The sequence below is a fragment of the Blennius ocellaris genome (assembly GCF_963422515.1).
Source record: "Blennius ocellaris genome assembly, chromosome: 18".
Classification (NCBI taxonomy): Eukaryota; Metazoa; Chordata; class Actinopteri; order Blenniiformes; family Blenniidae; genus Blennius; species Blennius ocellaris.
The window spans coordinates 23,201,379-23,217,134 of record NC_137667.1 but is presented as its reverse complement, the minus strand read 5'-3'; the positions used below and the strand labels follow the sequence as shown (position 1 = coordinate 23,217,134).

The following is a 15,756-nucleotide window of genomic DNA, read 5'->3' as shown; positions in this document are numbered from 1 at the left end:
GTGTGTGTGTGTGTGTGTGTGTGTGAGAGAGAGTGTGTGGAAGCCTGAATGGGGAGGTGAGGTGAAGAAAACTCCGGCCCGGTCAGCGTGTTAACACATGTGGTACTTCATCTCCGTGCGAAGAGGTGCGTCCGTCTCGGAGCACATTCGACTTGGAAGAGGTCTGTTTACCTTCGCGGGTGGATTTTATACCGCTGGTTTTGGTTCCGGGTTCCCACTGTGCTCAGGGCAATGGGGACCAATCCTGAAGGAGGGAACTCCGCCCCGGAGTTTCCGGCTGGTGAGGGAGGTCTTGGGTTCCCCTGCTGTTGACCTCCAGTGTTGGGAGGGTCACATGACCAATGGCGAACTTTTCCAGTCCTGAGCATGTGGTCTCTTTGTTCTTAAAACGTGGTCCCCCCTCCCCCCTCCCATGAGGTCTAGTGACCTCTGGACTTTGGCTCCAACAATGTCTATGATTTCAACCACATCATTGAGGCTGGTGATGGCCAAATGAAGCTTCAATGAAGATTCACGAATCACTTTCCATATTTTCTGAAGCCACAAGATGGCACTGTCTGTTCAGCAAACCAAAGCCCCGTTTCCACCGCACAAAAAGTGCGGGGATAGAACGGTATAGTCTGTTACGGTTCTCGTTTCCACCACAGGAATTTGTGATTTTCCGGAAACATCCACTCCAAAGGCAGTCGCTCATCTGCTCCCCCTCCGTCGGGGTACCAGGACCATGGACCTGGTCTGAGTTTGAGGAGCCGTCTGCTGATTGGTCAGTGATTTACTACACACCCTCAATATTTTAATATGTCGGCTGGATGAATCCTCTGCTGTTAGCGTGGTCAGCTTTGCACTGTTTTTTTTTTTTTTTCCCTTTTCTTTTCTTTGCTGCTCAACTTTCGTGTTGGTCGTGAAAGAGTGGATGTGAGGTAGAGGGAGACCGGGGCTCGGGACTTTGCATCGCGTCAGAGCTTTCTGTTTGCAGCATAGTGTCAGCACGCCGGGGGGTGCCGGGTCTGTCTTTGCATTGTGTCTGTGGTTTCTTTTCAAACGCGTTCTCTCAACGGCGGTCAGCACCGCGACATCGCAGCTGCATCACGGGGACGGACCGAGGACGCGATGCAGAGATGCTCGGAGCCTCCGTGTTCTGGCACGGAGCTGCAGGAGCGAGATCAGCGCCGGAGTGGCTGCTCCAGTGTTTGAGCAGAAAGCTCAGTGCTCCCGTGTCCCGGAGCAGCGCACTGGCACGCTCGGGTGCGGGGCAAGTTGCCGGAGCGTTCGCTCTCTCAGGACAAACACGGAAGTTGTGGCTGCAGCTCTGCGGCTGCAAAAAATAAAAGTTAACTAAACAACAAGTGCAAAGTGGAGGATGTAAACAACAACAGAGGATTCATAAGATCCTGATCTGCCGCCAGGCTGAGACGACTGTTATGACGTCACACATCTGTGGAGCTCTTAAGCCCCACCTACTTTTTAAGCTCCTTGCTGCGGTGGAAACGGGTACTGGATTTGGCTCCGGTTATGCTTTACCATACCGCTCCGTAATGCTCCGTAATGCCGTCCCTGCATTTTTGTGCGGTGGAAACAGAGCTCAAGCGTCCCATCTGGTGGAGTCAGAAAATATAGAAAGAGGTTCATGAATCTTCACTGATGCTTGATTTGGCCATCACTAATTAAGGCCTCCACACTCACCACCTTCACCCAGTATGTGAGCTGCCCCACCCGAGAGGAGGGAATCCTGGACCTGCTGTGTGCCAACATTAAGGAAGCATATAGCAAACATTTTATTTTCTGACCTTAGTGAAGTAGCAAGAGGCGATTGATAGACTCCGTGTAGTACGAAGATGTCTGTGGCAGAGAATCAAGAGGACTCCAGCAAAATGTCCCAAGCAAGCACCAGCGAGGAGGCGGGCAGCCAGGAAGAGCAGACAACCCTCGTACATCTCTGACTGCACTGGAAGAATTTGTATAGATGTCTGGATCCAAAAACAACTGTTTTCAAATGCGCTACAATATCATCGTATTATCTGCTCCATGAAACACATTAATGCTCATTAGTACACATTTCATGTAGATCTTTAATGTATTGGCATTTTTACTGAAACACTTTCATTTTCAATGGGCATATATGAGACCGAAGGTAGCCTAGTGCATCCCACATTAAGATAAGATAAGATAAGATAAGATTCAACATTAACATTTAAATATAACATTAAAGTCATTACGGCATTTAGAATAATGTTGGTTTTGTTGGAAGGTGTTGCAGTGCACCACAGGCCCCTCTGACTGGTGGCCTCAGCTGGTTTTGTCCTTAATGTTTCGTTATTTTTTTATGTTTATTACTTTTACTTTGGTACTTTAACCCTTCTACTTGAGTAAAATGCTTGAGTTGATTGTTTAACTTCAACAAAAGTATTTTTAAACCCCAGGATCCATACTTCTGCTTGAGTAATGCATGTGAATACTTTTGTCAACTCAGGGAGCAACACTGTAAAAACTATTTCAATCTGGGTTTGATGAATTATTTTCTGTTCTGTTCCTTTCAATTCTACAAAAGGGATTATTTAACTCACTTATATTTTTCAGGTTCACGAGTCCGGATGCTCTATGACATGTTTGGTTGTGCAGGAACTCGTATATTTGTGTAAAGATCTTTGATTTCTGAACAAATATGAAATTTATTAGAGAATGTCAACAGTCTTGTGATGAATCAAGTACACACTGCAGGCAGTGAGACCAGAGTGCCTCATGAGGGTATAAAAACCCTTCTTTCCCCTGAGAGACACCACAGAACTTCAACAGGCACAAACTCATCTGATCACACAAAGGTAAGAACCTGACATTTCATTTAGTGCAACATTGCACCAATTTATCTTCTTAGTAAACTGTTTTGTTCACCTCAGGAGAGTCGGCAACGTCAGTCCAGTTCAAAGAGTGTGTTTGAAATCTGACATAAAACTTTATTCTTTGATTTACATCCTGCAAACTGTGACAAGTTGTGTATTTTCACACAGATGGAGTCAGGTCTTCGTTTCATCCTGCTGGTGATCGTTGGCCTCTTGGCCACATCAGTGGTGAGTAAAATCTCCTGTAAGATGTTTTTTTAATCTGTCAGAAAATTGAGCTGCAACATTCATGAATCACCAGAGTATTTCTTAATATTTGCAATATAATGAAGTCCTCAAAACAGAATCATAATCAACCATTCTGATAATCATATTTTTCTCTTGACAGGAGGCAGATAATGGTTTGTATTTCTCTGATCTGTAACTTGCACATATAATGCTGTGGTCAGGATTTCTTCATGCATTACCGGTTATCTCATGATATGAAACTGTTCTGCAGATGACTGTAAGCCTTGTCCACAGTCGTGGTCAAAGTTCGGCCAGCGCTGTTTCCGCTTCTATTCACAACCTCTTACCTGGATCGAGGCAGAGGTGAGTTTAAAAACAGCTGTTGCTCTGATACAATGTGGGATCAGATGTGTGGCATGTATGCACTTCTAAAACTTACCACTGGTAAGCTTTACTACTGAGTGGTTGTTTTCTGATCACTGTCTTTGGTCCAGGCTACCAGGATTATACTTCATGTCCCAGTTGTTATCAATGTTTTCAGTTTAAAGCTCCTGTCAGTGTTTCTGATATTAGTTAAAACAATAGTTACTTTGGACTGTTTTCCATCACATTTTAACTCTGTCATCACACTTTGTCTTTTCTACTCAGAAACTCTGCCTCGATTCTTGTGGAAACTTGACATCCCTTCGTAATTCTGACGAAACCAAATATGTCAGGAATTTGATCTTTAAGGCGACCAACAAACACACCAGAAGCTGGCTTGGAGGAAACGATGGAGTGCAGGTTAGTGCTTCAGTAAAATAAAATAAAAAGTAAAAAGTAAAAAATACAGGGTTCCAAGGTAATTCTGCAGTCAAAAGTACCAGTAAACTCTCCTTTAATCAAAAGTGATATGGTAATATACACCAGAGTGAATCTACTTCCATGGATTTTCTCCATAATGTATTTGTAGTAAGTGTAAGTGACAAAACACCCCCCCACCCTAACTAGAAGAACTCTGTTGTAAAGCATCATGCTGGTGATGAGTGGAAACTCAGTCTTGAAGTGGTTTCTTTCAGGAAGGGAAGTGGCTATGGTCCGACGGCTCCAAGTTTGATTTCAGCGGCTGGGGACCCGGGGAGCCAAACAACCAAGGAGATGAGGACTGTATGGAAATAAATTACGGAGGTAAGGACTCTACATTCACTGTCTTCTTCTGAAGGAATCCGCCTCAATTCACAAATGTACATGAGGGAAACCAACTCGGAGACTCATTTAATACAGGATCGCCTCTCATCAGCAAAACCACTTTTCTTGAAGGGTAAATCTTTGTTCAAACTCCAGATTGACTCGATTAATTTACATTAATGTCTGAGGTGTCATCAAACAACAATGAGATGATTTGATAGCATGGCCCCAGGCCTTCTTGTGTGGAGTTTCCTTGTGTCACCATGGTGTTCCTCCCAATCCACCAAAAAATATTTGTCACTGGTTTTGACACATTGAGAAGTTTGGATTCATAATGATTAATGTTTGCTGCAATTTGTTTCTCTGCTGATTGAAACTGTTGATAATAAGCTTGATGCACATTGTTTCTCTTTCTGCAGAAAAGGAACACATCAATGACGTTGATTGTACTCTGAAACAGCCTTTTGTCTGTTCGTTGGACCTGTAAAGATGCTCCTGAAGCATCAATGTGTCCAACCTCAGCGTTGACTCTCCTGTCCGCTGTCGGGATCTGGACTTCAACATAACCAATAAATATTTACTCTGCAGCAAACTGTTGGACTGCTTTGTGTTGTCTTCTTCCAAACAATCTGATGAGTTCTGTCAACAAATACAGTCAATCAACACTGTGTTCCCAAAGAATATTGTCTTATTGTGGAAGTGGAGAAAGATGAGATAAATGAAAATGATGCTGTGCAAAAGATCATTTCTTCTGAAACTAAAATTCAAAAACAATGTGCTTTCACTTGAAATGTATGGCAAACTCTAAATCTTTATTGAAATGTATCAAATTAATTATATATTTAATCTATTATTATCTAATAAAGTGATGGTGAAATCTAAATCTTTATTGAAATGTATTAAATTAATTATACATTTAATCTATTATTATTATTTAATAAAACTATGGAAACTAAACTTTAATTGAAATTTGCCATTAAATTAATCAAGATCATTTTTAATCTCTCTCTCTCTCTCTCTCTCGGTGTGTCAAGAAATTCTTGCTCTATTACAACAGACATCTGCTGCTTATCATCAAGTGCAGCTTATATGTGTTTTTTTTCTATTAAAATTTAGCAGTAAGGCTTCTGTTCAGGTGACAGACAGAAAACAGTACAGAAACACTGTATTATAATTATTTCATAAAACTATGATAACTCAATCTTTATTGCATTTTTTTTATTAAACTAGTTTTATGTATTTAATGTATTATTCAATTTAATAAAAATATGACAAACTAAATCTATTAAATGATTCTTTTTCTAATCATTTAATATCTGGTTATCTGTTTTAATAAAGTGTAATTGTGGGTGAGCAATGACAGGTGGGGGTCTGGTGCCTCTTCTCTTCCAGAGGGGAAGGCTTGAAATCATTTGAACTCTACTTGTTGCAGAGAGGCGATGAACCCTCTGATGTGATGCTCCACCTCTCTGGCCCTGAAGGAGCAGACACAGAATGTCTCCTCAAGTATATGAAAAAAGACCATCTAACCTAATTCTCTTTAAGAAAAAAAAAAAAGTGAGGTATTGAGTGTGTAAAATGACTTCACATCAGGACCAGACGTCAGCGAGTCGCTACACGGTGCTCTGCCCGCGATGGAGGCGCAGATTGCTTCCATCGCTTCTAAAAACTTTTTCTGCTTCATATTGTTCATCGTCTGAAATTCTCAGTCCGTGAATAAAACATGATTTCGCCTGCCACTTTCTTTTTTCAATTGGCTGGATGTGTGCGTCATGTGATTGGGCGAGGGAGGAGCATGATAGCAGGTAGAACCAGATCTACTCAGCTCCGCCCCACGGAGCAGGTCCTGAAGAAGTTAAGACTTCATTGGTGGATGAGACCCAGACACACACATCTGATGAGAGCAGCTCTGAAAAGTTCCTCTGGAATGAAACGTCATCAACACACAAGCCCCGCCTCTTTCCCATCAGTGTGAGCAGGGCCCTGGCCAAGTGGGGGCCCAAAGCAGGATTTTATTTTGGGGCCCCCCTTCCAATAACATCATAATAATAATAATACTAAATTACAATTACTAACTAATCAAATGAACAGCCTCTATCAACAGTGGAACAAGAACTTTATAGATCAAAAGTGGAACAATAACTTTACAGATGCACACGTCTGAAAAATGTAAAATGTAAAATGTGTGTTGTCTTTCTCGGAGTCAGTTTTGGATGGATCTATTCAGTGACTTGAGGGAGCGACATCTGTTCAATGGCAGTTACGAGCACACAGGTTTGCTGCGATACTGCTTTTCAGAAGTCCTGCAGAAAGAAGTGAATGAATACAAGCAACACTGGAACACTCACATTATTCGTCCAGTTCGGAATCCTGATGCCCATCTGGAAGACCAGAGGCAATGTACTTTTTGCCCAACAGGTGTGTATTGTAAATCATGATCAAATAGATAAGTGCAAGACCTCATTTGGAATACATGTGGACTCTAAAATCCCCTTTGGAACATCTTGTTACTTTAAATAACATCACTTTGCTGTGATTTTGCATAATGCATTTTGACTTTAAATATGTTGTGACGTGCATCCTTGTACTGTGATCAATCTGGAGATGGTTCTAATGCTAGCAAAAAAACCAACATAGGACATCAAAGAAAACCAATCTTTGTTGACGTGATGCTCAGCGAGTGTGGATCCATTTTGATTTTGCTTACAGATTGAATGGGAGGAAGTGTGGATTTCCATCCTCCACCCATGTTCTCAGCCAGCTTGAAAGCCTCATTCCAGCACCAGCAGCTCCTGAGGGAGACGATGACCAGCGAACCCGCTACCAAGAATTACAAAGACAATGTGGTTTGACACCACCTCTTCAGTGGGAATCTGCTGTCGAGGCCTAATCACCCTGAAGAAAATGGCTGATATTTAGTAGATCCACTGTGTTAATCCTCTAAAGTACACACAGCAAAGCTTTCAGAGGCCTAAGAAAAGAAGCTGCAGTCAAAGACTTGTGCTTGTATTTATTGATTATTTTCAGAGAAACAAGTTGCGGTGTTATCTTATAAACAAAACTGCATAATAAAGACCTCATCACAAAAACAAAAGATACTAACAAAGCTGGTCCAAATGTTTGTTATCATTACTATTAACAAAAACCTTTTTTTTTCCAAACATGAACTGGAACACATAACAGTTTGAAAACGTTTAACTTTTACATGTTTTGTTCTATAGAAGAGGCTTAAGGCCACTGTTAGGAAAATAAAAGGCTTCAGATTTATTTGATTTGAATTCTGACTTTAAACACAGAATTCTGACTTGAAACTCAGAAGTATTTGTCTTGTGAGGAATCACCTTCGTTGGGCTCCAAGTGACAGGGAAGCAGGAGGAGCACCATATGCGCACCAAGGAAACCAGAGTCTTGCCTGGTCGATGGCTAATTGTTTTCCTTATTTGTCACAAACACCCAGCACCAAACCAACACTTGTCACATTCAATCACCTCATGAAATAGCTTCCCCGGGAACCCCTCAAACTCCACTAAATCCAACACCCTTGGTCTGCATAGAGCACTCCTTCTGCACCCCTCTCACTTGCAGCCCCCCAAAGTTGGTTCCCCACAAACACCCATACTTCTGCCTTCAAAGTCAAGATTATGAGGAAAAAAGTCACATCCCCTGAGCAAACAGTGGTTGGAACCACGTCTTTAAGTTGCCATCTCTGTACCGACCCAGTGTTTTGGATCATTCTTTGCTCAGTGGGGAAAGCTGAGTTTAAAGTCAGAACTCAGGTTTTTCATTTGTTCACAGTGGCCCTAATCCTCTTCTATGGTTCAGAAGAGAAAGGGCTACTTAAAAGAACCCAAAGCCTGGGGAATTCTTTATTCCAAAGGTCATGTTGGCCTTGAAGACGCTATAATTGTCCAGCAGAGGGAGCTTTAGAGTGTTGGCACAGGTATTTGCCATTGGGAATTGTGAACAGGTGAGGAATTGAAGGCATGGCCTGGGGTCCATGCCTGCAGGAGGTATACATGGTACACCTGTGGCGAACATGAAGACCTCCTCCAGTGTCACTGAGCTATCATTTTCTGTCAAAACATAGAAACGGATTAACTGAAAATTGTTTCCACAACGAATATAGAATGACACATTTCTGTTGATGTAGCAATTAAAAGGACAAACACTGACTAACCTTCACAGTGAAGAAGATAATCAGCCCAGAAACTCTTTGCTAGATTCTCCTGGAACCTCCTGTTGCTTCCTTCTGGACTAAGTTGTGGCTGGAATAGGTCTTCTATGTCGGCAGCAGATAACTTGTCGTCCACGTGGCAGAGAGTGGGTAAATAAAGCTAAAATAATAGAAGATCTTACATGTACACAACTGCTCCTTTTACCAACCAGTTCCCTGTGCCAAAATGAAACCGCCCTCGACCAAAGACCCTTGTCCCTGTTGGAGCTTTTTCCGTATTTCTTCATCCGCAATGTGGATGACGTGAAACTGGAGCGTCCTGCAATGTGGCTGACCAGATCCCTTGACAGACAAGTTGGGCCAGGGCCTCCAGGTACAACCGACACAGCTAGCATCTTCCCGGCCAAACCATATTCATCTTCTCTGATTGCTGCATGAAAAAGAATGCAGTGTCATAAAGTGTTCAATTGGCTTGCACACTAAACAATGATAGATGGTTGTGTGTAGTTTGCATTTCAAACATTCTCCATAATAGTACCTGTTGCATTGTAGACAAGGTAGCGGCTCTCCACAGGTCCATCAAATATGGGTGGTGTGTTCAGTTTCCTCATCAGAAGAGTGAGGAATTCTCTTTTTGGTCCCCCTGTGTCAACACCTTCCTCAAATCTGCCTTCATCCTCAGAAAACTTTACCAGGAGGTCCTTTTCCTCAGAGAATGTTCCCTCTTCAATCCTCTGATGGCCCCTTCCCAGATGTCAGACCGGCAAATGTTCAATCTGCTCACGGCATGGCCATTAATCTGGAGTGCCAGGTTTGTGATGATTTCCGACACAGATTGCTCTTCCACCCTACATTGAGTTATATTATAAGCATGCTACTTAATATAGTTAAAATGTATGACAACAAATATAATGAACCAGAAAAACAACAGTACTGATAAGGATAACCATTCTCTTCCTCTGTGTGTTTTTCCACATCGCAGCTGTCCTCATGACTGTACAAGTCCTCCAGATCCTCCTCCACGACAGCAGGAGCATAGAGTTCGGTGTATTTGCTGTGAAATAAATACATATATATTATTGGTATTTCCATATCAATTATAATACTGTCAATCTGGAGATGAATAATACCTATAGCACTCAGTTTCCACTGCACATGTTGATGTTTGTGGGCTCTATTCCGAGTCAGAAAGTAAGATCTGTTACACAAACAATAATGGAGTAGAGAGGTGAGGTGCAATGACAAATGATGCTCTCAGATGTCCCATTTGGAAGGTAGTGTACTACTATGACTACATGGATCTCTAGCTCAGCGTGTCACACATCACTAACAGTAAATGTTCTCTAGGATAAAGGAATTATGTGAGAATATTCTCAAAGAAAACTATCGCTTACACCAGAAAATATTGTAAGGAAGGCACATTAGCGCTTCAGAATCAATACAGGATTGTGTGTCACCAGCACGGTGCTGTTCAAAGTGGGTTCCCACAGCTGGAAGGTAAGAAACCAAGCATGGGTTTAAAACTGCAGCACCATTTAACTGTCAGAATTATTTTTCAAAATGTTATTGTGGTCATGATTACTAATATTAGGATTATTGGAGTAGACCCAACATCTGTGCAGCATGACGCTACTGCCGTAAAATTTTTATTTTGACATACATCTCAAAAATATATTGTGCACCCAGCAGCTTAAAAATAGGATTTTTTAAATGCAATTATTATTATTTTATACAAGCATGTACAAGCCAGGAATTAAAATAGTGGGATCCACTGGGGATTGCAGCTCACGCTGACTCCACTTGACACACAAACTACTGTAATACAAAATACTAAAAAGTGAGTTATTTTGTTTTTTTTATGAAAAAAACAAAACCCTTGAGGTTGGGGTAGGGGAGGAGATGGTTTCCTGCAGGGGAACAAAAAGCGAGAGATGATCAATGGGCTGACCTGAACACTAACAAGAGCAGCTTTTATTAATGTGTGTCTGAATTCATTCAGCAGCCACTCTCAGGGGCAGGTGGGGAGTTTGACTGGGGCGCTACACCTGTCAAACGCTACCGCAGGTGTCCTAAGGCCAGCTCAGGGAGGACAGAAACCTCCCGTAGAGCAGAAGGGCAAAAGCTGGCTTGATCTTGATTTTCAGTATGAATACAGACCGTGAAAGCGGCGCCTCACCATCCTTCTGACTTTTTGGGTTTTAAGCAGGAGGCGTCAGAAAAGTGACCACAGGGAGAAGTGGCTTGTGGCGGCCAAGCGTTCATAGCGACGTGGCTTTTTGATCCTTCCATGTCGGCTCTTCCTCTCATTGTGAAGCAGAATTCACCAAGCGTTGGATTGTTCACCCACTAATAGGGAAGGTGAGCTGGTTAGACCGTCGTGGGACAGGTTAGTTTGACCCTACTGATGATGTGTTGTTGCAATAGTAATCCTAATATTCTGCATGATGTGGCAACAGATTCTCACCTCCTCATCTTGAGACTCGTCTCCAGTGGGTCTGTGTCCTCCCACTGCCTGGCGGGAATCTGTGGTCCCTCCGCCTCTCCGCCTGATCGTCCGGCCGACGTTGGTTGTTGAGCCGTCGTCGTTCGGCCTGCTCAGCCAATAAACGCTCCTCTGCTTGACGACGCTGCTCCACCTGCCGTCGCTTCTCCACCTGGTCATCCAGCCGACATTCGTTATTCAGCCGGTGCTGTTGGACCTGCTCAGCTCCACGATGCTGATCAGCCTGAAGACAGTTCTGGACTGGATCAGCTTGACGATGCTGATCAGCCTGATAGTTCTTGGCTTGATCGTCTTTCTCATGCTTCTCGGCCTTGTGATGTTCTTTGGCCGCCTGAAGCTGCTCGGCCCCCTGGTCCTTCTCGGAGTGTGGCTGCAACTGCTGCTGCTATTTGAGGTAGAACATGAGAAGAAAGACTCCGTTAATGTCCACAGAAGGACACAGAGAGGAAGAAGTCACAGTGATCTTCTTCAAAGTCAAGGGCAGGCCTGATTTGGGCTTTTTTTTACTTTATTTTATTTCATAAAGTTCTAATTAGCACAGCATATTTTATGATACCCCACCATTGATTTAAGGGTGTATGCAATGTTCATTTCACATTTATAATAGTGGTTTACATTCTGTCTTGAGCGAACATACTCGTCATAAGTTGTATTTCCAGGTCATTATTCAAATTGTAAACAGCACTTCCCCGTGGAGCAGGAGACTGAGCTTCCTCCGTGACCTTCTGCTGAGCGGAATGCGAGGACGAGCACTCAGCAGATCAGGGATCCAGCATTCAGTAGACTGGAAGTAAGAGAAAGTCATGGTTACCAGCGTCGTCATGGCTTGTTGACTGTCTATTCTATACTATGAACATTCTAAACAGCACTCACCTGAGGAACATGAGATGGAGCTTCCCCTGCCGCCCACTGCTGAGCAGACTGACGGACCCCAGACCGACGAGCGGTGAACTTCAACCAATGAGATAAGCGGGATTCTGTGTTGTCAAACTGGTGAGTGAGTATGCTGTCAGCTCATTGGTCAGAGCCAGTGGAATACGTTTACCGTAAAGTTTGGTATAAAGCGCCCTGTTTATCTGTATACGTACCCAATTTAACACAATCATGATGCAGTATATTGTGCTAAGTTGGGGACATATAAGTCACTATTGGGGTTGTATTTCTGTTGATTGTTTTGTGTTGAGTCATTGGTTTCATGTGTTCAATAGCTAGATTTGACGTTTAGTTATGAGTGTATTTAGTTCTACAAGAGTTTCCTGGCAAAAAAGGAAGAAAACCAGCCTGACAAGCAATATTGCAGTATTGTAAAGTAGAGTACTCAAATACTGAGACAGCTTTTTGTGGTTCTTCTGTGTTTGCAGACTGTTACTCAGTTTGAATAAATTTATTCACACCTGGAAGAACATGGTCATCATTGTGTGTAGGTAACATTTGTAGGTAGGTAGGTAGGTAGGTAGGTAGGTAGGTAGGTAGGTAGGTAGGTAGGTAGGTAGGTAGGTAGGTAGGTAGGTAATTAGGTCGGTACCAGAATTAAAGCTGCCAGCAGCATTGAACAGATCCTCACTAGTCAGCTCAATGGTGCAGCTGCTCTTCTATAATGTAGAACCAGACTTTATACAGGATGACACATCCTACTTGGAATGAACGAGACTCAACCAGAACTCAACCATTGTTTTGTGAGTATTGCAGCAGGGCCTCTCCCTCCCTCGGAGCGCGCACTCAGTCCGGTGCAGATGTTGATGCGTCGCAGGGCATCCATCGTGCCCCTCTGATGAAGTGAAGCGCCTCCATCCTCCATTCTGGACGAGGCCCGTCGTCGCTGCTGAGCTGGGCCTGACGGGGAGCGGCAGTAAATGCAGAAGTGGGAAAGAGGGAAAGTTGTCTGCTCCTACATGTAATGAATCCAGGAAGAGGGAAAAAAACATCATATTTAATCTCACTCATAAGACTTTCCAGAGCTAGCACCATTACAAAATAACTAACTCATTAACTCAATACTTATTTCTGAAGATAAAGAAGTGAGAGACAGTTCCCCCTCTGGAGAAGCGGTAGTAGACAGTCAAAGGTCCATCAGGAAAACCTTCCCGAGGACGATCGTGGCGTGAGTGGTAAAAACCTTGAAGACCTCGTGGTTCATTATTGCTGCCATGTTTTGTCCTGTCAAAGAGCTGGACATACAAACAAGGATGGAAATGATCCAACACATTCACATAGAAGAGTGGAGAAGCAGGAGTGGTCCAGTCGCTGCTCCAGAACAAACTGTTGTATTTCAGGACGCTGAGAGTTAAATACACGCACCAATGTTAACATGTATGTTTCACTTCAAATAGCACATTTGTAAAATAGACAAGAACACTTCAAAACGGTTCAAGCAGTGTGAACAATTGCTCTGCTCCTAACAACACATGGAACAAAAGAAGTGAAGTTATTATTGTGCAAAGAAAAACACCTTTCTTGAGTCAAATAGTTTGGGAGTGTGTGGCTTCCCAGTGGCGTTCAGGTGTGGAGACTCTGGAGAAGAAAAGCACTTCCTGGTCTGTTCCTGATCTGGCTGCTCATACAGTTTGTTGTGTGGGAGGAGCAGAGCAGCCAAAACCCTCCAGCCAGGCTCTGAAAGCTCAACAGGTTTGTATGCTTCAGTGATACAGGTTAACTCAGTTACATTTAATTCATATTATTGCAACGTGTCACAATATCTGCTGCTTCACAATTTACTGTATCTGCTGACAATGAAGAATTGAATCAGTCGGCTGAGGATTAATTTTGATACCAACTTTTAATTTCTCTGCAGTATGTAGTTTGAAATGGATTCTTCAATATGTTACAGTCACACATCACGTCACTGGCTGCACACAAGTGATGACTTTCCCTTCTGCTGCAGGATGTGACCCCAAATGGAATGGAAGCAAAGGGCCTCAGATGGATCTGAAATATCTACAACCAGGTGTCGTCCTTTGTGAGACAGACAATAATGTCCTGGGATTTCCCAGAAGGCTGCTGGTCTCGACGATCCAAAGTCCTCTGCAGCTACTGATGCCACCCTGACTGTCTCGACAAATATTTCATGACAATTTTTAATAAAAAGAATCAATGTGCAAGATAAAAATGGCCCCTGAATGCTGTTGTCCATACGATGGCGCCAGAGACTAGTACAAATATCCACCATGACACTTTGCCCTCTCCACATGCTTCATGACAGTAATAGATGATTACTGTCATAAACAATGATTATAACATACACAATCATCTTCATCTTCAACTACAGATAGGGGTAAAGAAAAACATGAGCAGAGATTGTTTTGGAAGTTAAAATCCTCATACTTTTTATCATGTCTATTTAAATAAATAAATAAATAAATACAAATTAAAGTAAAAATAAAAATAAGAACTTTGTTGGTCACCCAACTTTTGTTGGTAAAGGTAATAATGTATTTCACAATGGTATTCAAGCCAAGTATATTTAAAAAAAGAACAACTCTTTTCCCATTAAAACGTACAGATTTCACTTTATGGAGACTGAACTTAGGAATTCTAAACAATATGACTACTGTGGAAGATCTAAAGAGAGAAATTAAAGAATGCATTAACATAATGGAAATAACAATGTTGAGCCAACAATAGTCTGGGACACTGTCAAAGCAGTAATGAGAGGTAATCTGATCTCAAGAACATCTTACATAAATAAAATTAAAAGGCTTAAATAAAACAAATCACATCAACAGTTAAGGACACTTGAAAAACAACAACAAACAGACCATAGTGATGAACTGGTAGAAGAAATTCAAAAAATAAGAAAAGACAGACATTATGGTACTTGAGGAGGTGGAAAAGAAACGACGATTTACAAAACAAATATTCTATGAATCTGGACCCAAAGCCACAAAGATTCTGGCAAAGCGCCTCAGAACACAACAAATCAAACATTCAGTTCACACAATCAGAGAACCATCCAGCAATGAAATAACACATGAACCAGACAGTATTAAAAAAATATTGAAAGATTATTATAGAATGTTATATTCCTCACCCGAGAATACAAACAAAGCAGATATTAAAAAATATTTGTTAAAACTGGATCTCCCCTCTATAGGTAATAATCAAAACACAGATCTAACCTCTCCAATAACAAAAGAAGAGCTGGACAAAGCCATCAGTAAACTGAAGACTAACAAAAGTCCAGGGAGTGATGGACCCCCTAATGAGTGGTAGAAGACCTTCAGGCAGGACGTCCCCCCTTGTTGTTGGACTCATTGAACTGGACACTCAAGCTGCTAACACCCCCCTCCTGGAGGGAAGCCATAATATCTGTTCTCCCCAAAGAAGGTCCAAATAAGGAATACTGTGAGTCGTACCGACCAATCTCTGTTCTGAATGTCCATTACAAATTATTTACTTCAATAATATCCAAAAGACTGGAATATTGACTACCAGGGCTGAGAGATGAAGACCAGACAGGTTTCATAAAGGGCCGACAAACCCAAGATCATATTAGAAGGACAATACAGCTCATAGAGACCATTAACAAACACAAAACAAGTGCAGCCTTAGTTAGCCTCCATGCAGAGAAGGCCTTGGACCGGGTCAGCTGGCCCTTTCTTGTCTCTGTGTTGGAGAGAATGAGTTTCAGCAGTCAATGTATTAAATGAATCCAATCCCTCTATGATGAGCCAACCGCCAGAATTAAGATCAATGGTTCCTCAACAGATAGTTTCACACTATATAGAGGCACCCTGCAGGGATGTTGTATGAGCCCCAGCCTATTTGCTCTATCATAGAGCCGTTAGCCCAGGAAACTAGACACAATGACCAACTTAAACAATATCACAAGAAGAACATAAAATAGGATT

General features: G+C 42.3%; 1 protein-coding gene across 1 annotated transcript; it reads left to right on the top strand.

Annotated features, from left to right (window-relative positions):
* Window positions 1–1,835: 1,835 nt before the first annotated feature.
* On the top strand, window positions 1,836–4,818 carry LOC308143591 (galactose-specific lectin nattectin-like; the record flags this gene model as incomplete). The annotated part of the gene is made up of 7 exons (XM_080514453.1): window positions 1,836–1,928; window positions 3,006–3,065; window positions 3,226–3,238; window positions 3,337–3,428; window positions 3,714–3,848; window positions 4,124–4,232; window positions 4,652–4,818. 7 exons carry the CDS (start codon window positions 1,836–1,838, stop codon window positions 4,717–4,719), a joined length of 570 nt encoding a protein of 189 aa, XP_080370579.1. The 3' UTR covers window positions 4,720–4,818.
* Between the last annotated feature and the right edge of the window lie 10,938 nt (window positions 4,819–15,756).